The 24,802-nt window shown below is 43.5% G+C and overlaps 1 protein-coding gene and 1 long non-coding RNA gene across 3 annotated transcripts in view; one reads left to right on the forward strand and one right to left on the reverse strand.

Annotated features, from left to right (window-relative positions):
• LOC137382633 (uncharacterized) overlaps positions 1 to 6,041 on the forward strand; it is a 21,163-nt gene extending 15,122 nt beyond the window's left edge. For both annotated transcript variants that reach the window (XR_010977241.1, XR_010977242.1), the window contains one exon: positions 5,910 to 6,041. This is a non-coding gene — a long non-coding RNA (uncharacterized lncRNA). The remainder of the gene's footprint in view (positions 1 to 5,909) is intronic.
• On the reverse strand, positions 5,390 to 16,124 carry selenom (selenoprotein M). The gene is made up of 5 exons (XM_068054829.1): positions 15,864 to 16,124; positions 15,654 to 15,689; positions 11,593 to 11,627; positions 10,841 to 10,919; positions 5,390 to 7,707 (listed from the first exon to the last, which is right to left on the reverse strand). Exons 1-5 carry the CDS (start codon positions 15,957 to 15,959, stop codon positions 7,483 to 7,485), a joined length of 471 nt encoding a protein of 156 aa, XP_067910930.1. The 5' UTR covers positions 15,960 to 16,124; the 3' UTR covers positions 5,390 to 7,482.
• Between the last annotated feature and the right edge of the window lie 8,678 nt (positions 16,125 to 24,802).

Consider the following 24,802-nt stretch of genomic DNA (forward strand, 5'->3'; position numbering starts at 1 on the left):
ACAGGGGAATTTATTATGGGGAACAAAGAAATGGCTGACCAACTAAATGCATACTTTGGTTCTGTCTTCACAAAGGAGGACATAAATATCATACCAGAAATGTTGGGAAACACAGGGCTTAGTGAGAGAGAGGAACTGAAGGAAATCAGTATTAGTAGAGAAATGATGTTGGGGAAATTGATGGGATTGAAGGCCGATAAATCCCCAGGGCCTGATGGTATGCATCCCAGAGTACTTAAGGAAGTGGTCGTAGAAATAGTGGAGGCATTGGTGGTCATCTTCCAAGATCCTATAGACTCTGGAACAGTTCCTACAGATTGGAGGGTAGCTAATGTAACCCCACTATTTAAAAAGGGAGGTAGAGAGAAAGCAGGGAATTGTAGACCAGTCAGCCTGACGTCAGTAGTGGGGAAAATTCTAGAGTCCATTATCAAAGATTTTATAGCAGAGCACTTGGAGAACAGTGGTAGAATCGGACAGAGTCAGCATGGATTTACGAAAGGGAAATCATGCTTGATAAATCTACTCGAATTCTTCGAGGATGTAACTAGTTGAGTTGATGAGGGACAGCCAGTGGATGTGGTTTATTTGGACTTTCAGAAGGCTTTCGACAAAGTTCCACATAAGAGATTAGCGTGTAAAATTAAAGTGCATGGGATTGGGGGTAGTGTATTGCGATGGACAGAAAATTGGTTGGCAGACAGGAAACAAAAAGTAGGGATAAATGAAAGACCCACAACGTGTGAGGAACTGCAGGTAATGGTTGCAGGAACAGTCCAGGAGAGAGTTTGGCAGGAGAACAGAACGAAATTGTGGACTTCAAGGGTCCAACCAAGAAAACTGCTGGATTCTCACAAACAGTTATACTAGGTATTGGAAGGCCTGCTAAAGTTTCAGCACTATGGTTAAATGTATGGAGGAGTTTACTTTCAACATGTATAATGTCATCTTGTACAGCATCAGCAGTCTGCCTTGGAGAATGTGGTCACCGCCAGGGCAATCCAAATGAGCCCTCACAAAAGGAGTCAAGGTCACCAGTGTTTGCAGCTTTGGCACAAGCTCCAAAGGCTGTCATGAAGTCTCTAGACTCAACCTGGACAGATTGGTGGACTGAATAAGTAGAGGCTTTCAAGGATTCACTTATCTTCTGCAATCTCGCAGATCAGTGGAAGTGATGATGCATGGCCCCATAGGATTGGCAGTGGTGCGATGGGACAGTGCATGTTGTGCTCTTTCAGGATGTCTACCCCTTCATCAGCCCCTCAACCAATGGTGCCAGCAGGTTACCCTGGCAGCAGCCGAGATGCAGCAATCTGCAGCCGAACTCTCATAGGCTCGAGCATCCAAAAACTATCAGCCAACAGCAAATCAAAGGTCCCAACAGTAGCATTCCACCAGCTTTGCTGGGCCCATCTCTATCACATTTGGTCTGAAATGTAGTTTCACAGCAGCTATCAGTCTGCATGTCACTGATGTAGAAATTGGCTGAATGGTTTGAATATTCTTTAAAGCAGGATAAGGGAGTAGAGAAGCATGTGAAAAGGATTGTTTGTGTTGAGCGACTTTGTGTAAGTTTTCAGAAATAATTTTTTGAAATGCAACTCCATTGGCCCCCTTGCTCAGGGTTTTGACCAGACCATTGTTAGGGTTCATGGAGCTTGAACAACAACCCAAAACCCTGAGAGTGGGCAGAAGCTGGCTTTTGCATTGGAATAAGTCAGATAGGTGCCAGAGACGAGGCTGAAGCAGCACGATTGTTCCACTCTCCCTCCCACTGATCCCTTAAACCTCAGCAGGGGCAGTGCTGGAGGCGCAGTCAAAAAAATCTTCTTGTAACCACTAAATTATCTGAAAAGGCCACCAAAGCAGAGAATATAAATTGGTTTATAAAATCAGTTACCTGGAGAGAAGGAATTGAGGGATATGGTGAGAAAGTGAGTAGTTGCAGTTGATTTATGAAAAAATGTCCAGGCTTCCTGCGCCTTTCCTCTTCCTAAAAAATGCTTCTGATATTAACTGTGCAGCACTAGTCACAAGTGAGTCTTCTGCTATTGCCTGGCATATGCAGCAGCTGGTTCAATCTTTAAAAAATTTAATTTTCACCCATTTGTCACAGCTGAGTGTCTGGTCCCAGATTTCTACCAGTGCTGTTCTACAACCAGCCACTAGATGGTGTACAGGAACAGCACTTTATTCCTTCCTCTCTCCACAGAAACACATTGCAAAGCTGCCGCTCTAGAATGGGCATTCAAAAATACATTGCATTGTTGTGGATTAGGCCCTGCATTATCCACTGAAGTAAATGAACAACACTGCAGTGCAAAATTCAATGCTGAACAATTTCATCATCCGTATCCTCCCCAGGACCTCAATGGGTACATGCACCAGCCAGTGTGGTGCAGAGCATTACAGATTAGCACTGTACTGACTTCAACCTCTGGACTATGCTGAGTTCGGGAACCACAGTTGGCTTTGGCAGTCCTGGGTTATCAACCTGGGGGCTGCTGCTGAATGTTTGGTAGCTTCCGCTGGAAAGTGCGCACATAGGGACGTGATTGAGGACTGAATTGGGCGTAGTTGTGATGCTCCTACAGTCAAATACTGTCCCTATACTTACTGCAGCCTCACACCTGAAGAATGGGCTAGGACCAGGCATTAAATGGTGGTTGACATATTGACATATGTGGAACTATTCCCAAGCAAACAGCACTTTCAGAAGGGTGAACCAGGGTGGGAGAAATATAATCCATACTATTAAGAGGATGTCCAGTTTTTTGTATTAAAAATTGGGATTCTATATTTTCAAAAAGTGGAAAGGATTTCAGTGGACATTGAAACATTTGGAGACAGATGAACTTTATGGATGTTTTTGAAAGGAAGTTCAACAAAAATTAAACTGGTAAACAAGTACTGGAAAGCAAGTAATTTCAGGAAACCAGCAGGGGAGGCGGGGGAGGGGCGTGTGGGTTTGACCTATGAGATACCCTCTGTTGTGACAAGAGAGAATTTATGACTTGGCATGTGACTTGTTTCTGGAAGGTTTTGGTTCCATATTTGAACTTTAAAAGCCAGTGGGTTTAGACAAAAGCAGGCAATTGGAATTTGATTTTGACCTGCCTGGAGATCAGAAGACAAACCAGAGAAGTAATACCTCCCTGTAAAGAATCCTTGCTCTTGAAAAGCAATAGCTTGTATGAAGTGGTACTGTTGCTTCCTGCACTTTCAAAGAAGCCCTGAATTTCCAAAAACCTTGCATCTTTAAAAAAAAGGTCTTTTGCAATGACTGTGAGAACTGACACCTGTTGCTACACCCCTGATGGAAGACCTATGTGAAGCCTTCTATAATTGAATTTCTTTGAACGCCTGCCCATCACAGACTGTTCATCAACCTCGTCTGGGAAGATTTTGAGTGGCAACCAACTATTCGACTTTGGGACACCTCGCCGAACCAAAGAACTTCCTTCCACCTCATGGCAGTCTTTTTATTCCTGTGAGACAGTTGGAAACAAAAATCCCTTTTTCTCCCGGTTAACCGGTTTTTGGAAGTATGTGCATGTGCATGAGGGCTAGGGAAAAATAAGAATATCTCAATTCGTATATATATATATATTTACTTCAGTATTGGTTAAGACTTGGTTTTATAATAAATGGTTAATTTTGTTGCTTATTAAAGATGGTTGGCATGTTTTATTCTGGGGACAAATAGAATTTCTAATTTGCTGTTTTGGTAAATGGGAATATTTATTCATATGCTGTGACCTGTGGAGACGCGGAACTGAATTAACAGTGCACTCCTCCCACCTTGGTCATAACAATACATACAGAACTAAAAAATACAACATTTTATTTTCAGATCAGAATATAAATATTTTGCGTGGATTACTGGATTCCATTTAGAGTAAAGCAGTCTGAATCCAAGTATGTAAACAGCAAGAGTATCTGAGTTTTAATATTTAAAGATTGATTGAGAAAAACGAATCCCTCGCTTTAAGGTATTAATACTATGGGTGGCACTGCTGCGTGTTGTGGTTCTATTGTTTTGCGAATTTGTATTTTAGTGCTTGCCTCTCTATCTGTATATTTTCTGCCTCTCTCTGTATTTTGCTCGCCTCTCTCTTTAGCGTCCTTCTCTCTCTTTCTCTCTGTATATTGCTTACCTCTCTCTGTATAGCGGCTCCCTCTCTGCATAGTGCCTGTCTCTGTGTATATTCCCTAGTATATTTCCTGCCTCTCTCTCTCTGTTGCCTGCATCCCTCTGTATAGCGCCTGCCTCTCCCTCCCTCTGTATTTGAAGGTCATTACCAATGTGTGGAACACAGATACTTTCAACATAACCAGCAATGTTAAATCAGAGCAGTTTTATAATATTTCTGGAACATTCCATGTGTTCCGTTGTGCTCAGGACTGTGCATAACTTTTTCATAATTTTCTTAAAGATTTAATGAACTGAAAGATTTTAACCCAATATAAAATAAGCACAATTAGTTAATCCCTTGGAAATATCAGGCCTAGGAAACACTTTTTATTTTCTTTCCTCCTAAATGGATAGGCCTGTAGATCTTTCCCTGTCCTCCTATGTTTGTAAGCTGCTGATGTTTGCCTGCAAGCAGTTTCATACGTTCCAGTTTGCTTGCAGTACCTCATCCAAGTCATTGTACTTCATATTTCAGTTTAGACACTGAGCGCCACTGGGCTATTTGATCTTGGAGCCATCACAGCTGAGCTCAATCCTGTGCTTGCATGTACTGCTGTTTTCCCACATATTCCCACTCTGTATTGTAACATTCCCACACTCCAACCTGACATTTAGATTTACACTTCTCAGCAGTGCTCACCAGATAACAACCAGGAGCCCCGGCTTCCGAAGAAGGGTCACTGACCCGAAACGTTAACTCTGCTTCTCTTTTCACAGATGCTGCCAGACCTGCTGAGTGGTTGCAGCATTTCTTGTTTTTATTTCAGATTTCCAGCATCCGCAGTATTTTGCTTTTATTTTAGCCCCGGCTTATTTGTTCCTTCCTAGATTAGGGTGCAGCTCCAACCTTCAGCAACACTCCTGTGGATATCAGAGGCACAGATTGTGGATTAAACCTGGGGTCTGTGCATCAGTGCATTTACCAACAGAGCCAGTAGGAAGAACAATCCCACTTCTCCCCACAGGCCTCCATCAGAGGGGGGGAAGTGGCAAAATTCCAAGTGGCTCCTTGGAATTGTTTCATTGTAAATGTTAAGTTAACTCTGAGAGATGGGAGTCCTAGTGTATCAGCACAGTGCCTTATCTCCCTGTTCTCCTGCACTCCCCCACCCTAAATTCATACTGTAGTCACTAGCCCAGTGCTTCCTTCCACACCAGATGAACTCACACAGACCGCTATTGTATTAACTGTCAAACTTTATTGTAAACCAGGAGAAGAACATGATATGACATTATACAATGATGAGACAGGCAGGTGCTCCCAGCACACAGCGTCCCTCTGCCTGCAGGAATGTTTCAGCTCCGCTCTCAGCCTGGTTACCTTTCAGCTGAGTGCTTCATTTTAATTCCTACCAAGGCTCGGGGCGCTTGTCTTCAAAGAGCATCTGCCCAGTCTGAGATGGCTGTCTGTCTGCTTGAACTTTCTTGATCTCGGAAGGTCTGAAAATGTTGCATTTTATTCCAAAGTGATTCCGTTTATAAAGGTACAAACGCTAAAAAAACAGTTGTCCTGTTAATCCTGAAATACAAAAACTGATGGATATATGTGGTCGGAATGCTTGGAATTGCAGTTGAGGTCAGCTGACAGCACCATGCAGCACGGTGGGTACATTATCTCTTTGTTAGCATTTCAGCAAGAGGCAATGAGTGAAATTTGATTAACACAAGGTTACTGATTTTTTTATTGTACTTTTCCATTTCCTTCCCCTTAAAGGAACACTCTTGGCAGCACGGAAGTTCAAAACCCAGAGGCAGAGTAAGCATGACCACACCTGATGTTTTCACCACTGCCTCTGATATAAAAACCAGCTTGCTTATGGTGAAGGCAAGATAAAACATGCTTGTTAGCTTGGTGAGTATTTGAAGCAATGTCACACTCCTCTGTTCAGTGTCGCCCACCCACCTCAACAGGCTTTGGAAATGAAGAGATGCCCAATAGACACGTCCCCTGCAAGTTTGCCAATAGCTGGAGATGCCCTAATATTAAAACACACTTCACTCCGAGTACAGATGAGTGCAGAAGCCACCAAGCCTGCTGGCAGTCAATGCTTCTTTTACTGCCTCTTCTACATTCACACATGAGGAAATGCTGGGGATTGGGAGGATGTGTAGGAAGAGGCCAAGAGGAACAAATATATAATTTAAAAAGCATAGTCTCTAGCATCCCCTGCTGACTGCATAGGGAGACAATAGCTGCTGGCATTAGGCCAGATAGAGGAGAAAAAAGTGCTTAAACAAAAAGGGAAAATATAATCAAACACCCTCACAAAAAGGAAGTAAACCCAAACATTCACATTACTGTGCAGGTCTAATTGACAAACACCTATTCGGGTATCCCGCCTTTAATTTTCGAGCCAAGCTTTCTCCCCTACAGCCACTTAATCTTACTGTAATATAGTTTGATGGGTACCTTCCCATATCTTCCCCCAAGTGGCCATTCCTCATGTATGAAGCAAGACATCACAGTTCAGCTAGCTTCTTTCCTGGCCCAACATACAGACATGAAAATTTTCCAGGATAGTGGTCAGGAGCAGGAAGGCTTCACTAAACCAGAGACGCTGAAGCCAGTTGTAACATCCCTACTGTCACCCTGCCTGTCAACAACTAACTCAGCACAGCCCAGGGACAGAACCTTGTACCTTGCTGCTCTAGATCACTCTGCACTGAACAGCACACTTACCAACTGAGCCGCCAGTGTGAACCAATGTGGGCTTTTTAATTGTCACCATCTAGGCCTGAGACCCAATTACATGGTGCATGGCATCCTTCATCTGAGGAGGACTCTTTGGACCAATCAGCTTTCCCTCTTGTAATGACACCATTGATGTCAGCTGACCTCAGTTCCTTCGTCCAACCAGCTCCAGCTAAACCAGTTCTGTTTACCATCAACATGCTGTTCATTTTCGAATACACCCCATCCAAGAGGGTGTGGGGGGCAATTTTGTGGGATTCAGGTCACAACAGACTGAGTGAGCCTCAGATGTAAAACATGCAGTAAACTTGTTAGTCAGGGAGATGTTATTTCAATTACTCCCCACACCTGCCTGCACAGTCTCCATCTATTTGTTCACTAATGGGCCAATAGTGTTTTGACCCCACAGTTAGCAGGGAGTTAAACAAAAAAAATGATGGTGTTGATAATAAATGGATGGTTAACGAGCTGTATTGTGATCACAGGAAAGTCAAGGCCTAAAACCAAGACAAGATCTGTCAGGTTTTCAATCCACTTGTGGGTTATTACCTTCCCTTCAATTAGGGGCCCCGGAGATTACAATTCAAACATTTGTCTATAGATCTTCCTTCAACTCATCTGACTCTTCCAACTCCTCAGCCTTGCCTTCTTGAACAGGTTTTCCCGCAGGCGAGTTGAACTGCCTTACGGGTTTGCCTATCATTGGCGCGTAGTAGAATTCAGCTGGCACTTGGGCATTTGGGCTCTCCTTCTTGTAAAATCCCAGTTTCAATAGTAATTCATTGATCTCTTTCCTGGTCATTGGCATAAGGTTAATTCGCTGTGGAGATAAGAAGTTAAAGGTTTGAGTTGCAAGTAAAATTGAGGATTGACAGTGTCGTAACATCAAGGAATAAATTTAAAACACAATGGATAAATGTACTGCCAGCATGAAGATGAGCCATAAAAACCAGGGTGGTCCCTCATAGAAACTCTGGCCTTTGGTGAGCTGACTGATTTCTGCCAGAGCAGATGTGGGGACACTGCAATTACCCTGAGCACTCCTGAGCTTTGTGTGGGGAGGGAGCACTGTTGGAATGTGCATGTGTGGTAACTGATGAGGAAGGTTGTGATGTCTCCATAATCAAATAGCCTTCCAAAACTCAATGATGGGCTCACATGTAAACAATGGGCATTTGGGTCCACACCAGAAAGGAACCATTATTCTAGCTCCATGCCCCAGAGTGATTCAACATCTTTAGGAGAGCAGCAAAATGGGGGAAGAAAAAGACTTTGAGTATAAACATTTTAAACAATTATCAATTCAACATTTGACTCTGTAAGATACCAAGGAGATCGATCAAAAATGGGTTCAATGGAGGTCAAGGGAAGCCCATCTTGGGCCTCAGTCATTCCTGACACACAGGCAGCTGGACATGGATTTTTTTTTAAGAGGCTGATCATTACAGCCTCAGGATGTTGATTCCAAAGTTCTTCAGAACAACTTACTGGACCCAACCACCTTCAACAACTTTATCAATGACCTGACCTCCCTCACATGCTCAAAAGTGGGTCTGTGTGTTGATTATTCTAGTGTTCCAATAATAAAACAACCTGAACCAACCTACATATAGATAATATCCAGGCTTGGGTGGCCAAGTGGCAGGTAATATTCATAGCACAAGTGCAGACAATGGCCCTGTTCAACAGGAAAAAGACCAACCACATAGTCCAACTTTAAAGTACCACCATTGTCAAGTCTACCACTATCAACATCCTGGGAGTTACGTCTGGCCAGAAGCTTACCCAGACTAGCCGTACCCATCAAAGCAGTTAAGAGAGCAGCACAGAGCCTCAGCACTCTGCAAGAACAGACACATTTTCTGAGCCCTCGAAGACTTTCCTACCTCTACAAGGCTCAATTCAAGACTGTGATGGAATACTCTCTATTTGTCTCAATTGGCACGGCTGCAATAAAACTCTAGAAACTCAGCACCATCCCAGAAAGACCATGATTGTTGCCCACCCTCTGGACTTGATATCTACCACCAGCGCACAGTGGCTGCATTATGTACAATCTAGATGATGCACTGCAGCAACTTTCCAAGCTTACTTCAACAGCACCTCCCACCCATTTAATCTCTACCACTCAGCACAGCAAGATGATGGGAACAACATCCCTCCAAGCCACACACCATCCTGACAAACCTATATTACTGTTCCTTCATTGTCGCTGGTTCAAAACCCTGGAATTTCCCACTTAACACAAAGGAGGAGGTTGAGGGAGAACATGAGCAGAAGAAATGCAGCTGTTTGCAGCCCAGCTCCAAATTCCCAGGGCAATTCGGGATGCGTAATAAATGTAGCTTTGCCACATCCTGAGAAAAATGTTTTAAAAGAAATGGATCTAACACAGGCAATAAATGCCACTGGGTAACAGTCCACTCATTGAGAAAGGTTCTGAGTGTAACTAAAATTAAAAAACACACACAGTGGCCCTGAAACTTCACAGGGGTTCTCTCGATTTACTACCATATCTTTAGCAGGAGATTGGAGGAACCCCCTCTTCACTCCAGAGAAACAGAATAAACATCTGAAGTTATGGCAGGAGATTAGAATTTCCAGATGGTTACATGTGGCAGGTTCAATGCGCCCAGGAGGCAGACAATTTCTCCAATCGGCCTCAATGCCTTAGTGAGCCTTCTGTTTCATGGACAGCATGCTACATGAACAAATTCCACGTACAAGACCATAAGACTGATAACATCTGGATTCAGATTCAGATGCTGACTGAACAGGAGACAGTACTGATGTTGCAAGCAGCTCCCATCACCCTGCTCTCCCATCACAGCAGGAGGGACATTTCACTATGAACAAAGCTTAAGAAAATTACAAGATAAAATAATTTAAAAAAAATAGGATGATGCAGAGACAATGTGATAGAGTGCCCTTTCACCTTCAAGTTCTGGGTTTAATCTGGAGGATAACAGTCAGCTGACTGTTGGCTCTATGGATCCAATGTGAAATGTGTTGTGGAGTATCAGTAAAGTTGCAAGTGAGTATGGACCCACAGCACAGGCATGCCCCAAATTTACACAAAGTTGCCAATCTCAATGGTGCAGTAGAAGCCCCTCTACTGAGGTTTGGTTTAAGGCAGACTGATGGAACAGAGTATAAGGGGTAATTTACTTCCTATTTCCCCACCTGGGTGAACATGATGCTGGCAATGAGTTGCAAAAGTCAAAATATATTTAATTCCCCAGCATGCACATGCTGTTGCTCAATTAAATAAGCACAAAAGGAATTACAAAAAAAAAAGAAATTGATTTCTTACAGCTAGTTCCTGGTAAGCGTAGTTCATGAGGATGAGCTCAGGATCCACTCCCGGGAAGTAAGTCAATACCAGGTTGTGAATTTTGTCGCTGGTCAAGAAATATCACTCAGACCCATGGGTTTTTCTGGCAGGGAGATCCTCCACTCCTGTCCTCGGCTGATTTTCACCCAGCATCTACTTCTAGCTACTGGATTATTCTTTTCCCCTCCTAACCACGAGGAAGCTCTTTAACTCTGAATGCAGCTTTCCCGCTCCCTCTCTCTCCTCATCAAGAATCATGGTCACAATTCTTCTCTCCAAGATCCTCCAGCACCTGTGCATTAACTGATATTCATGCTGAACCGTTACCAGTTAGACTCCCTGTTAGACAGGTTAGCTGTTTCACTGAGCAATTTTATCTGGGGAAGCACCGAGTTATGTGGACTTAGTTGTAAGTTAGCAAACTTACTCAGAGACACCAAAGGATAGGAAATCGAAAGGGGTCCTTGTCTGTGGATTGGGGGCTGTGGCAAAATAGAGGGAGCTTTACCTTGCATCTAATACGCTGCAACTGATCTGAGTGTATTTGATGCTAACATTTCTTATCTATAATCTGTCATTAAAAAAAACCACAGCAATGTAAAATTTAAAATTATCTTACATCCAGTTCTTCAAAAGTGTAGTTCATAAGGAGCAGCTCGGGACTTGCTCCTGGAATGTACTTCAACACCAGGTTGTGACTTTAGCAGCAGGTCAGGAAAGCTTGTACTAAGAAGAGTCACAGAAACAGATACAGCAGCTCGGATGTGCAGGAGACAAACATGGTTTATGGTAAACCCACCCCTCCAGTGGATTCCCCCAGCTACATCCCCTTTCTCCCTGATAGGATGGGGGAACGTTTCTTACTTCCTACCATCATTGTCTTGTGTTTCTGCCCAAACAGCTAGAGATAGTTATTCAGAGAGAACAGATGGCTGGATGTGTAAATGTACTGCCTGATAAGCTGAGTGTTATAGACCAGCGAGGTCTCAAGATCCCATCCCTAGTCTATGCTGAGTTATTTGATCTCAGCTATGGCAGTGGTGAGGCTGCTACAACTAGCACAGTCCCCTTTCAACTGAGGAGAAACTTTCGTGTAAGTCCACAGCCTGTCTTCTCAGTGGATGAGAAACCTACGTCTCACACTGGTGTAGCTCAGAACCTACTGGATCCAGCTAATTACAACAGATTGCTGGCAGTATTAATATCACCCTTTAGGTGATGGGTGGGTGGGGGGTGAAGGGAGAAGGGGGAGTTGAATTTGGGGGCTGAAGATCAACATTTGCCCCTAAAACCCAATACAACCTCAGCATCTATTCGATAAAACCTTTCTGTTATGAACCTTACAAGTACTTCCAGGTTCTCAAAGGATACTAAAGAGGCAAGTCTTCCTCAACGAAAGCCTTCACCTGTGAATCAGAGAAGCAAAGTCAATTAGGAACCATTACCTCTGCAAAGATTAAATCATTTTACACAACAACAAAAACTTACAACTGCTTTACACAAGGAAACTTTGTTCAGAAGACAACATTTTCCCTTCTATTTTCTCCCTCTCTCTTCTGAAGGGAACTAATTTTCCTATTGTAAAGTTCCATGTGCGGTCAGCACTTCACCCATGCCATTCTTCATGTTTGAGCATGGACAGTGAGTGCTGGCTATCCAACTGTGGAAGGCTTCACAGCCAAGCCTGAAGCTCGTTCTCTCGACATCCACACATCATGGCTGAATTTCTTTTTAAAAAACAAGCAAAATAGAGACCATATACATTACCTACAGTCAGAGTTCCCAGAACCTCTATCACTCTCTTTGAACCCCGAACAGGAAGTCAAAACTAATTGTTACAGCCCCAGCTCATCCAATCAGTAAATGCCATGATACCGGATTGGCTAACAGCCACACTTGGAGCCGAGTGGAGCTGTCAGTCACTCATTTGTGTTGCCACAGGTTCTAGGTATTTAATTGTTTGCTGCAAAAAAGAGGCGGGGAATGATTAAACAGCTGAGGTTGTGTCGGAGCAGCTTTCCTTTGCTCTCTATTTTAGATTGTAACCTCTGCCCCCATTTTGTTTCTTTTTTCTTTGCTGGTTTTGGTCTTTCTCTCTTCTTTTTCTCCCTTTTGGGCTTTCGGATGGAAGCTGTTCATCATTCTGCCATTTCCACCTCTCTAGACACATCTTTTGTTCCTTTACTTGTCCCTTTACCACTCCCTTTGGCCTTGCACCATGAATCCTTTTGTCATTTAATCTCTCCTGCCTGCCACCCCATCACAGAACTTCCCTTTTGTTCTTTTTCCACCCTCCTCCATTTGACCTAATTATAACTTGTTACATTTCCAACTTTTCCCAGTTCTGATGAAAGGTCATTGACCTGAAACATTAGCTCTGTTTCTCTCTCCAGAGAAACTGCCTGACCTGCTGAGCATTTCTGGCATTTTCTGTTTTTATCTTATATATTATTATAATTTATTTTTCTCTCCTTTTGAAATTATCATCATGATGGAAAGTCACCCCTCTGGATTTGTCAATCAGCTGATTTCAAAGCAGGCAGGGCACAAATGATGCAAATGCTGTATCCCCATCCATAAGAACACTTTACTGCAGAACTGATGGTGCTCTGCAGTGCCCCGTCCAAACAAACAGACTGGCAGATTAAAGTTTTATTTATACTCTGATGATGTCAAATGTTGGATTTTCTGATGTTTGAGTTTTCCAATGCTGAGACTGGCCATATTTAAAAGGGGCATCAGGCAACAGGTGGAAGTTTATTTAAAGTAAAACTTTAAACTGTTCTAACTTTGCTTTGATCATTAAGGAGGCTATAACTGGGCACTTAGAAAAACCCAAGGTAATCGGGAATAGTCAGCAAGGTTTTGTGAAAGGGAAATCATGTTTAACCAATTTATTGGAGTTCTTCGAAGGACTGACATGTGCCGTAGATAAAGGGAGCCCGTTGACGTTCTGTACTTGGATTTCCAGAAGGCGTTTGACAAGGTGCCACATAAAAGGTTATTGCGCAAAGTAGGAGCTCATGGTGTAGGGGGTAACATATTAGCATGGATAGAAGATTGGCTGGCTGGCAGAAAACAGAGAGTATGCATAAATGGGTCCTTTTCTGATTGGCAGGATGTGACGAGTGGAGTCCCGCAGGGGTCTGTGCTGGGGCCTCAACTTTTTACAATTTATATCAATGACTTAGATGAGGAGATCAATGGCATGGTAAATCTGCAGATGACACAAAATTAGGTAGGAAAGTATGTTGTGAAAAGGGCATAAGGTTGTTGCAGACCAATATAGATAGGTTGAGTGAGTGGGCAAAAATCTGGCAGATGGAGTATAATGTGGGAAAATATGAAGGTGTTCACTTTGGCAGGAAGAATAAAAAATCAGAGTATTATTTAAACAGAGAACAACTGCAGAATTCCGAGGTGCAGAGGGATCTAGGTGTTCTAGTGCATGAGTCACAAAAAGTTAGTGTGCAGGTACAGCAAGTAATAAAGAAGGCTCATGGAATACTATCCTTTATTACGAGAGGAATTGAACATAAAAGTAAGGATGTTATGCTTCAGTTATACAGGGCATGGGTGAGACCGCATTTCGAATACTGTGTGCAGTTTTGGTCTCCTTATTTAAGGAAGGATGTAAATGTGTTGGAGGCGGTTCAGAGGAGGTTTACAAGATTGATACCTGGAATGAGCGGGTTGTCTTATGAGGAAAGGATGGATAGACTAGGCTTGTTTTCACTGGAGTTTAGAAGAGTGAGGGGAGACTTGATTGAAGTTTATAAGATCCTGAACAGTCTTGACAAGGTGGATGTGGAAAGGATGTCTCCTCTTGTGGGTGAGTCCAGAACTAGGGGGCACTGTTTTAAAATTAGGGGTCGCCCTTTAGGACAGAGATGAGGAGAAATTTTTTCTCTCAGAGGGTTGTGTAACTTTGGAACTCTCTCCCTCAGAAGTTGGTGGAGGTGGGGACATTGAATATTTTTAAGGTGGAGGTAGATAGATTTTTGTTATGCAAGGGAATCAAGGGTTATCGGGGGTAGATAGGAGTGTGGAATTCGAGACACAAACAGATCAGTCATGATCTTATTGAATGGCAGAGCAGGATCGAGGGGCCGAACAGCCTACTTCTGCTCCTCATTCATATGTTCATATGTTTTACAACACTTCCATAGTAATGTTTGTCCCCATCCGCTACCACAGAATCCTGTTTCAATGTCCAACTCACACATTTTACAAAGGAGGCAAGTAGATTTCCATTGAGAATATTCCTTTACCTCTTGGAGAAAGAAGAGATATTAGAGAGAGAGACAGGGGTCAGACTCATCAGCTATTACATGAGGTGCCTGCCCCCTATTTGTATTTTTAAAATTTGAACTTAAATGAAGAGTGCTGGAGCGTAAAATAATAAATGCTCCACTGAACTGCACAGACTAACTGTCCAACATTGCCCAGACTTTGCAATGAGACAAGATCTGTACTGTGTGTGCTAATGATTCACTTGAACCCACATATCTGTAATTTTATTTCAGTGTATTTTCCTATGGATAAACCTCATTACAAAGGCAGATCTGTCACTGATTCAATTCCGTAAGTGCTCAGAGTGCTTTAGGTTTGTCCAATCTCTAGCAACCTCTTGTTACCTGAACCTCTAGCGTGTGCATTTCTTCAATCACTTCGAAGATGAGTTCAGCAAACAGTAGCTTAGACAAGGACATCATTAGATGGACATCATTAGATGGACATCATTAAAGCTGCTTTAAAGCTGCACAATTTGTGAACACAGATTAAGCAATATAATTTTGATAAGATCAATATAGTTTCTCTTTAATACATAAGTAACAAATATCCAAGCTGTCCCACATTAGATCATCTGGTTTGATTTAAATTAATTGTAACTCCCCCTTGCATTATTTTCCAGCCATTGCCTTTTGCTGAGATTTCACCGATTTCAAAATATCAAATATTTCAAAATCCTGCCTGTTTATGAAGCATCACGTTTCCTGTCTCGCTGTCTTTTATCACTTGCTGCACGTAACCAGAGAAAGACTGTCTACTCAACACCAGGAGCAGAGACTCCCAACAGTGAATATTAGGCACTTAATCGATTACAAAGACAAACTAACACATTGTTTATTATTTACAGTCTAAAAGAAACAAGCTCAAAACTCACTCATTAACCTCTGAAGACATGTATCAATACATCATTTTAAAGTAACTATTTTTCCAAATTCTTTGTATAGAGAAGTAGTCAAGAGCTCCTGAAAGATGACACTGACTGCTGACAGTGTTTACAATGAAAAACACATTCAACTCTCATTGGCAAGAAAAGACAGGCTTCGATGATGAAGCATCTATCGATTTCACAAACATCTCAAAGCATTGACTTCTTTTCTGGAAAAGTGGGGAAAGGGGGAATCTAAGGAGAATTCCCTTACCTCTGTCAGGACAGATAATTGTCACCCTCCGCAAGTCTGGAAAAGGGAGAAAATTAATCACAATATTGGAACATTTAAAAGTTTGGACTTGCGAATCTGAAATTATTCCACAAAGTAACTGCCAGCAAAGTGATATCAGAGAGAACCTCCCATCCCCCCAGGTTGCACTTTATCCCATGTCATTACTGTTCATCGACACAGTTTCTTTACCTCCACTCTGCCTCGGGCCAGTCCTGGCGGCTTCTCCAAGTTGATTTGGTCGCAGGACACAGCCTGAAATAATGCCAGAACGGCCAGGAGCAGCATGTTACAAAGAGTCACCGACCACCGTCTCTCCCACTGAACAACTCAGCTTTCTGTCCCGCTATAAAGGCTGCTTGCCACGTCAGTCAGCCCACCACGGGAAATGGGGAAGGTCGAGGTTTGGAGGCGGGGACTGAGATTGAAACTGGAGAGTTGTTCTGTGCATCTGAGAGTAGTCATCACCAGAAGGTTAGTGAGGTAGAGGTAGTGAGGTAGAGGAGACAGTGCGTCTCTGAGTAACTCTGAGCACCCACTTAGCCCCTTTCTCCACCTCTCTTGTCATTCATTAGCCCATGAATGCAGCAACTAGACAGAGAAAGCCTCCCTGCCAAAGGATTATCTGGGCACTGAGTACACATCTGTAAAACTGACGAAAACAAGACACTTAAAATGGCCCAATTAAACTAAAAACCTTGGCTCAGTTGTACCACTCTGGATCAGTGAGAAATCACCACACCGTTTCCTAACCTTCAGATAAATATAAATAAAAAAATTGAGTTTATAAATGACACAGACATAAAGTTGGCATAAAAACCCATCCGAGTTATTCAGATCAGGAAGTTTCCAGTTTTGATCCCCCATCTGAGCCAGGAGGACATGGCAGATTGGCCACAGGGCCAATAGGTTTGATGGGCAGAAATTAGTGAGGATTCCTGCTCCCTATTCTATTCAATGGCAGTGCATGAATGTGTCCTTGGTGAGAGCTTGGCTGTGCTGCACTGGAATAGCCCAGTCAATACTCACACCTGAAGAATAGGCACTTTGATGAGGTACCAGAGGATGTTGACTGCCCATAGAATGGGAGTGGAGGAAATTGAAAAGAAATATTGCCAGTGGCCCTGAGACAGTGTATTTACACCTTTAAATATTATTAGTGAGTAAAGAAGAAGTTAGACTTGCATTTATATAGTGCCTTTCACATCCTCAGAACCTCCCAAAACGCTTTACAGCCAATAACAGAAGTCATCATTGTAATATAGAAAATACAGCTGCCAATTTAAGCATGGCATAGGAACATAGGGCTTAGGAGCAGGAATAGACCATTTGGCCCTTCAAGCCTGCTCTACCATTTGATAAGATCATGGTTGATCTGGTTGTGGTCTCAACTCCACTTTCCTGTCTGCCCCCATAACCCTTGACAGCGATGTGAAAGTGACCAGATAATCTGTTTCAGTAATATTGGTTGAGCTGTAAGTATTGGCCAAGACACTATCAAAAAGGCACAATCTGGTGTACTATCCGGTGTAGCATACCAAGATATCAGGGTTGATCCCTGGTCTGTACCGAAATAGCTGAACTCAGCTGGAGAGCTACAAATGGTCTTAGCTCCCTGGGCGAGGCAGAGAGAAAAGCAATCGGGTTCATACTGATGATTGTGACCGAATGAGTTCAGCTGGTGAAATGGGCAAGACACCAGAAGGAGGGTAGTTCCTGTGAACCTCTGCAAGGCTTCAATGTCCTGACACAAGTGAAGAAAGCTGGAAAAAAACTCACAAAATTGATGTTGTTAAATTTCATGGCTGAACAACATGTTCAGTTCTGTTCAGGAATGAAATTACATTTTGTGCAAATACTAAGGCAATGTATAAGAGAATGCAGCAGGGGTGGGGTGGGGTGGGGGGTGGGGGGAGGGTGGTGAAAGGGAAGGAGTCAAGGTCAAGGATATGAAATTAGTGCAGCTTCCCTGATTTAAAAATATGTATTAAGCTTGCAAGCAGCAAATACACTGGTATGTGTTGTGCAATCATACAGTACAGAAAGGTACCAGGATCACTTCTTGGTTTGTACTGAGTCAGCAGATTTCAGCATTGGGCATGCTATTTTTGGCCTCAGTGCCACTGGCTTAAACATGAGAAAGCCAGGGTTTCTTTCTGCTCCTGACTGTGTTCAGTAACTCCTGCTGGAAGTGTGTGAATGTGGACATTGGGTGAAGACAGAATCAAACTCAGCTGTGATGCCTCCATGCTCAAATAGCCTGTTGACACACACACAAACATTGGTCATTGGGTGAGGCAGCAGAAGATGATGGGAAAGATAGGCTGAATTTTCTGGAGATGGCAGAAGTCCCACCACCAGTGGGAGGCGACGGTGGGACCGAGGGCAGCAGATTGCCAATGGCGGCCTCTTCTGCTGTCCAATTAAGGATGGCACTTTGCTACCAAGAGCTGCCGGCTTAATCCGAAGGCTAGCAGCTTCAGCAGCATCACAGCTAGTGGTGGCCATTGCTGAGGCTGCAGTTGCAGCTGCAGGGAGAGGGCGCCTCATTGGCTGGGTGCCCTCAGAAACAGGTAAGTTGGGTTGGGGGAAGCCGGGGCCTGGCAACCAGGCCCAACTGACTGGGGGTGGGGGTTGGGGTCATGAAGCATTAGCGAAGCTATTGCTGCAAGGGTGGCCAGTGCTGCTTGGGGGGCCTTCATGGGCCATGGAGTGCCCATAAAGGAGGTTGCCCCCCCACCGGAGCCCACTGGGAGGCTGCAAATTTCACTGGGCAATCTCCGCATGTGGCCGTGGCCCCTCCCAATGCAGGCAAAATGCCCGTGGGAGCAGGAAGTGGCCCTTAATTGGCCACATAAGTGGCTCAGTCGGCCTCCCAGCAGGCATCTGAGCCACCAACTTTCCCACTGCTGCCAAAATGGGAAGATGTTGGGCAACCCCCCCCGATGCCTTCCTGCACTATTATGCCAGCTTTCCCGCCTGCTAAAGGGACCAGAAAATTCTGGCCTATATCTCAGCAAGGGTCAAGGAGGTGAGAAGAGGAAATTGTCACAGTAGAGAGGTCATTTTGCCTTCTCCCAGGTGATTACAGATCTTGGCTGTGCCACTGTGGTGAGACAATTTGATGAGTCACTGAGAGTAGCCCATGTGCTTTCAGAGAAGCCACAAGGGGAAGCAAAATCAATGGACAAGTGCCCCTTATAATCTTCTATAAACATTGAGAGATTCCAAATTATGAAGGATTTGATGAAGGAAATAGGGAAGAACTATTTTCAGTGGTGAGTGAATCAATAACTAGAAGCATAAATAGAATTGTGTTAACAAAAGAATGAAGAGAACGGTAAGGGATGTCAGAAACAGTAACAGAATCAGAATGCAGAATAGTCTTTAAAAATGAAGTGCATTAGTATTTGTAAAATAAATATTTAAGAGAATCCTGTGGTAAAAGTTTAGTTTAGTTTAGAGATACAGCACTGAAACAGGCCCTTCGGCCCACCGAGTCTGTGCCGACCATCAACCACCCATTTATACTAATCCTCCACTAATTCCATATTCCTACCACATCCCCACCTGTCCCTATATTTCCCTACCACCTACCTATATTAGGGGCAATTGCTAATGGCCAATTTACCTATCAACCTGCAAGTATGTGGGAGGAAACCGGAGCACCCGGAGGAAACCCACACAGACACAGGGAGAACTTGCAAACTCCACACAGGCAGTACCCAGAATTGAACCCGGGTCGCTGGAGCTGTGAGGCTGCGGTGCTAACCACTGCCATAAAAGGGCTGAGGGATGGTGCAGAATGCCTCTTTCAGACAGTGCAGGTGAGATGGGTTGAATGGCCTCTTTCTGTGCTGTAAAATGCTATGATTGTCATTGTAGAGAAAGGGCTAAGACCATTGAAGTGACAATGGTTGGTCAAGGTGTGTCTGGGGCCACCTGAAAAGAGGGTAAGACAAACTATCAGCTAATTCCTAAGGAGTAAATGATGAGGTTGACAATGAAATATAACAACAACTTGTCTGTACATAACGCTTTTAACAAAGTACAATGTCCCAATGGCACTTCGCAGGAGCATTATGAAGCAAAATTTGACACCGAACTCATAAGGCAATATTAGAGCAGAAAAGCGATAGGTTTTAAGGAGTATCTCTAAGGAGGAAAGAGAAGTAGAAAGTCAGAGAAGTTTAGGGAGAGAATTGCAGAGTTTAGGGCATTGGCAGCTGAAAGCATTGTCTCCAGTAGAGGAGTGTTTAAAATCGGAGTTGCTCGAGAGGTCACATTAGAGGAGGTTGTGAGGCTGGCAGCAGTTACAAAGATAGGGTGGGGTGTGACCATGGAGGAATTTGAAAGCAAGGATAAAAATTTTAAAATGAAGTCTTATCTGTTGCTTCACTGGGAGCCAATGTAGACTAGCAAGTACAGGGATGGTGAGTGAATGGGACTTAGCACAAGTTAAGACAGGGGCAGCAGAGTTTTGGATGACCTCAAGTTCATGGAGGGTAGAATGTGGGAGACCAGCCAGGAGTGCACTGGATTAGTCAGGTCTAGAGGTAACAGAGACGTGGATGAGGGTTTCAGCAGCAGGTGAGCTGAGGTAGAGATGGAGACGGGCGATATTGTGGAAGTGGAAATAGGCAGTCTTAGTAACAGCATGGATGTGTGGTTGGAAGCTCATCTTGGCAACACAGTTTCGAACAGCCTGGCTCAGGCTCAGACAGTTGCCAGGGAGAGGGATGGGGTCGGTTGCTAAGGATCGGAGTTTGTCACAGGGACCAAAGATATTGGCTTTGATCTTCTCAATATTTAATCAGAGGAAATTTCTGCTCATCCAGTACTGGATAACGGATAAACAGTGGGATAATTTAGAGACAATGAAAGGTGGTGGTGAGGTAAAGCTAGCTGTCGTTAGAGTACATGTGCAGTAAAACACTATGTTTTTGGATGATGTAGTTGAGAAATAGGAGGGGACTAAGGATAGATCCTTGGGGGACACCAGAGATAATGGTGCAGGACTGGGAGAGAAGTAGATATATATTCATATGGCTGGGGAAGCAGTTATAGTTCGATGGCGAGGTTAATAATCCATTCAATGGCTTCAGCTGATGCAGTTGTGGTTGTGATGCCACCAGGAATAGCTCTGTCAGGGCAGGAGTTCAAGATGTGGGCGATGGTTTGACTTGGGTGCTACAGTCACAATTTGAGCTGGTCCTCATATTCCGCCTGTGGAGCAAGTGGCCACATCTTCCTTGATTGAAACCTGGGACTTCACCACTCGGATCAGTTACCAGGTTGCGGTTGGTGATGTTTGCAGTCAACTAGGAGGTGCCCCATGGAGAGATGGGCCCGTCATCAGTTTGTAGGGCGTGGACTGTGTTCCAGTAAGGTCTATGAGATTTCAGGTGAGTGCATGGGATTTTTTTGAGATCCTGTATCAATGGGAGAGAAGCCATTGCAGGTGATTTGCGGGCCATGATTAGATAGATAAGAATGGAAACAGGTGAGTGCAGTCCCACCCAGTTGGAAGGGGATGGTGTGGTCAACAGTGTAAAAGACTGCAGACAGACTGAGAAATATGAGGAAGGATAGTTGACTTTTGTCACAGTCACATAGGATGTCATTTGTGACTTCGATAAGAGTCATTTTGGTTCTTTGATGGGGTGGGAACCTGACTGGAGAGATTCAAACATGGAGTTCTGAGAAAGATGGGAATGGGTTTGGGAGACAACAACACGTTTGAGGACTTTGGAGAGGAACGAGATGTTAGAGATGGGACCGTAGTTTGCGAAGATGGAGGAATCAAGGGTTAGTTTTTTGAGAACCCAGTCATAACATAATACAACATTGAAAAGTGAAGATTATCACAGATATTTCACCTGTTATTAGTATTTTTTCTGAACTATAATTGCTCTTGCAGTGGCCATGAAAAGGTAATAAATGTACAGCTGTGTCATCTCTGCTGCAAGTTTTGATGTAATCACTAGAGGGCAGTCAATTGCAGCCTTGGCTGATTGTTGCTGTTTGAAATACAATCACTCACTGTGGTTTCTCAGCCTGGCTTTGGGCTACAATCACCTACTCCAGTTCTGCAGCCTGGATTGTCAGTCGCTGCAGTGTTAAGCTGGGTCTGGGATGCATTGAACCAGTTAAGTCGACAAAGTCCCACATGGTAGGCTGGTCCGGAAGGTTCGAACACATGGGATCCAGAGTGAGCTAGCCAATTGGATACAAAATTGGCTTGGTGCTAGGAGGCAGAGGGTGGTAGTGGAGGGTTCTTTTTCAGATTGGACGCTGGTGATCAGTGGTGTGCCGCAGGGATCGGTGCAGGGCCCTCTGTTGTTTGTCATATATATTAATGACTTGGATGTGAATGTAGGGGGCATGATTAGTAAGTTTGCAGATGACACCAAAATTGGTGGTATAGTGGACAGTGAAGAAAGTTGTCTAAGCTTACAACAAGATATAGATCAACTGGGAAAGTGGGCAAGGGATTGGCAAATGGAATTTAACGCAGACAAGTGCAAAGTGATGCATTTTGGGAAGTTAAACCAGGGCAGGACATATACTGTGAATGGCAGGGCCCTGGGGAGTATTGTTGAGTAGAGAGACCTTGGGGTGCAAGTACATAGTTCCCTGAAAGTGGCAACACAGGTAGACAGGGTGGTGAAGAAGGCGTATGGCATGCTTGCCTTCATCGGCCGAGGCATTGAGTACAAGAGTTGGGACGTCATGTTACAGTTGTACATAACATTGGTTAGGCCGCATTTGGAGTACTGTGTGCATTTCTGGTCGCCGCACTACAGGAAAGATGTGTTTAAGCTAGAGAGGGTGCAGAAAATATTCACAAGGATGTTGCCTGGTTTGGAGGGCTTGAGTTATAAAGAGAGATTGGATAGGCTGGGTCTGTTTTCCCTGGGGTGAAGGAGGCTGAGAAGGGGACATGATAGAGGTATATAAAATTATGAGAGGCATAGATAGGGTAGATAGCTAGAGTCAGTTTCCCATGGTAGGGGTGAATAAAACTAGAGGGCATAGATTTAAGGTGAGAGTGAAGAGGTTTAAAGGGGATCAAAGGGGTAAATTTTTCACACAAAAAATAGTGGGTATCTGGAATGAGCTGCCTGAGGAGGTGGTGGAGGCAGGAACAGTAGCAACATTAAGAGGCATCTGGTCAGGTACTTGAATGAGCAAGGCATAGAGGGATTATGGAATTAATGCAGGCAGGTGGGATTAGTATAGATCGGTATTATGGTCGGCATGGACGCAGTGGGCCGAAGGGCCTGTTTCTATGCTGTACGACTCTATGACTCTAAGTGTTATACAACCTCAATCTGGATTACAGTATAATCCAGTCGTGTGTCAGATTGACACTTGCCTGAATTAGAATAAATAAGACTTGCATTTATATAGCACCTTTCATGACTACCAGACATCCCAAAGCGCTTTACAGCCAATGAAGTGCTTTTTGAAGTGTAGTCACTGTTGTAATGTAGGAAACAGGACAGCCAATTTGCATGTAGCAAGCTCCAACAAACAGCAGTGTAATAATGATAATGATGTTGATTGAGGGATAAATATTGGCCAAGACACTGGGGAGAACTCTCCTTCAATAGTGCCAAGGGATCTTTGATGTCCACCCGAGAGGGTGGGGCCTGATCTAACATCTCATCTGAAAGACAGCACCTCCAACAGTGTAGCACTCTCTCAGTACTGCACTGGAGTGTCAGCCTAGGCCATTGCGCTGAAGTCCTGGAGTGGGACCTAAACCCACAACCCCCTGACTCAGAGACAAGAGTGCTATGAGCTAGCTTCCAGTCTAAAGGATCTATGCCTGACTATTGAATTATTGAAGATCAGGGGCTCACAGAGCACTTGCCCCATCTCTAAGCACCTTTGGTTGGATATTATGCAGACTTGGAGTCCTTTCAATTTTGAGCTTTCCTAATCCATCCAAGATGACATAACAATTTATTTTAATATTAATAAAGCTGTTCAATACTGAGCACTTCCTGTCTGAACCATAAACAGTTACAACTCAGATAGCCAGGCAGTGATGGATAAAACTGGAGCCTAGTCTTTATACACTTACAAGCTTTCATTTACAGAGACACGCATTACATATTATCACTTCCAATCCAACAACTACCGTTTTAGTAAACTAAAAGCAAAATACTGCAGATGCTGGAAATCTGAAATAAAAACAGAAAGTGCTGGAAATACTCAGCAGGTCTGGCAGCATCTGTGGAGAGAGAAACAGAGTTACTGTTTCAGGTCTGTGACCTTTCATCAGAACCCCACAGTTAACTACAGTTTCAGCCTTCTTCTATGTATATGAGCACAGCTGTATCCCCAGTTAATGCCTGAATACAATTAACACCAATTAATATACAGTTAACATTACAGGAGTAGAGGCTGATGCAAAATAATCATTTAGTAGCTCTGCCATAACTGGCGAATCAGTTTGAATCTGCCCTACAGTATCTTTAGTGATCCTATACGGTCCTTAATGGTCTTCTGATTTCTGGCATAGCTGAAAGCTTTTGCTATCACTGCCATAATTAAACACCATCTTGTTTTCCAGAGATCTCTTGGTTACTCAATTGCATGTGATCATTTTCCCTGTTCTCCTGTGTGTTATATGGATTCATTATCAAATGGATGGCACTATTCAAAAATGAGCAGTAAATTGACCCAGTACCCAACCAATATCCTTATCTCAGCTAACACTGTACCAAACACAGATCATCTGGTCATCCATTTGCTGTGTGCGGGAGATTGTGCAAATTGGCTGTTGCACTTGTCTACAGAACAACAGTAAATATACTTCAAAAATAATTCCTTGAGCGTAAAGTGCTTTGAGCTTGTCTGAAGGCATGACAAGTGCTATAAAATTACAAGTTTGTTCTTTTTATAGTCACTTACTGCAGTGCTACATTGAGATATCTAGTTTAGTATTATACAGAGTACACATACTGTATTATTACATGGAGGGTGCATACTGCATTTTAATGTAATAGAGAGATGTTGTATTATATAGACAGGCTACATACCTATAGAAGATACACACTACTTTATTTGCAGAGTAGATGCTCTTTTGTATTGAGTGGTGACATGCTGCTTCATGTATA

The sequence above is a fragment of the Heterodontus francisci genome, chromosome 23 (genome assembly GCF_036365525.1).
Source record: "Heterodontus francisci isolate sHetFra1 chromosome 23, sHetFra1.hap1, whole genome shotgun sequence".
Classification (NCBI taxonomy): Eukaryota; Metazoa; Chordata; class Chondrichthyes; order Heterodontiformes; family Heterodontidae; genus Heterodontus; species Heterodontus francisci.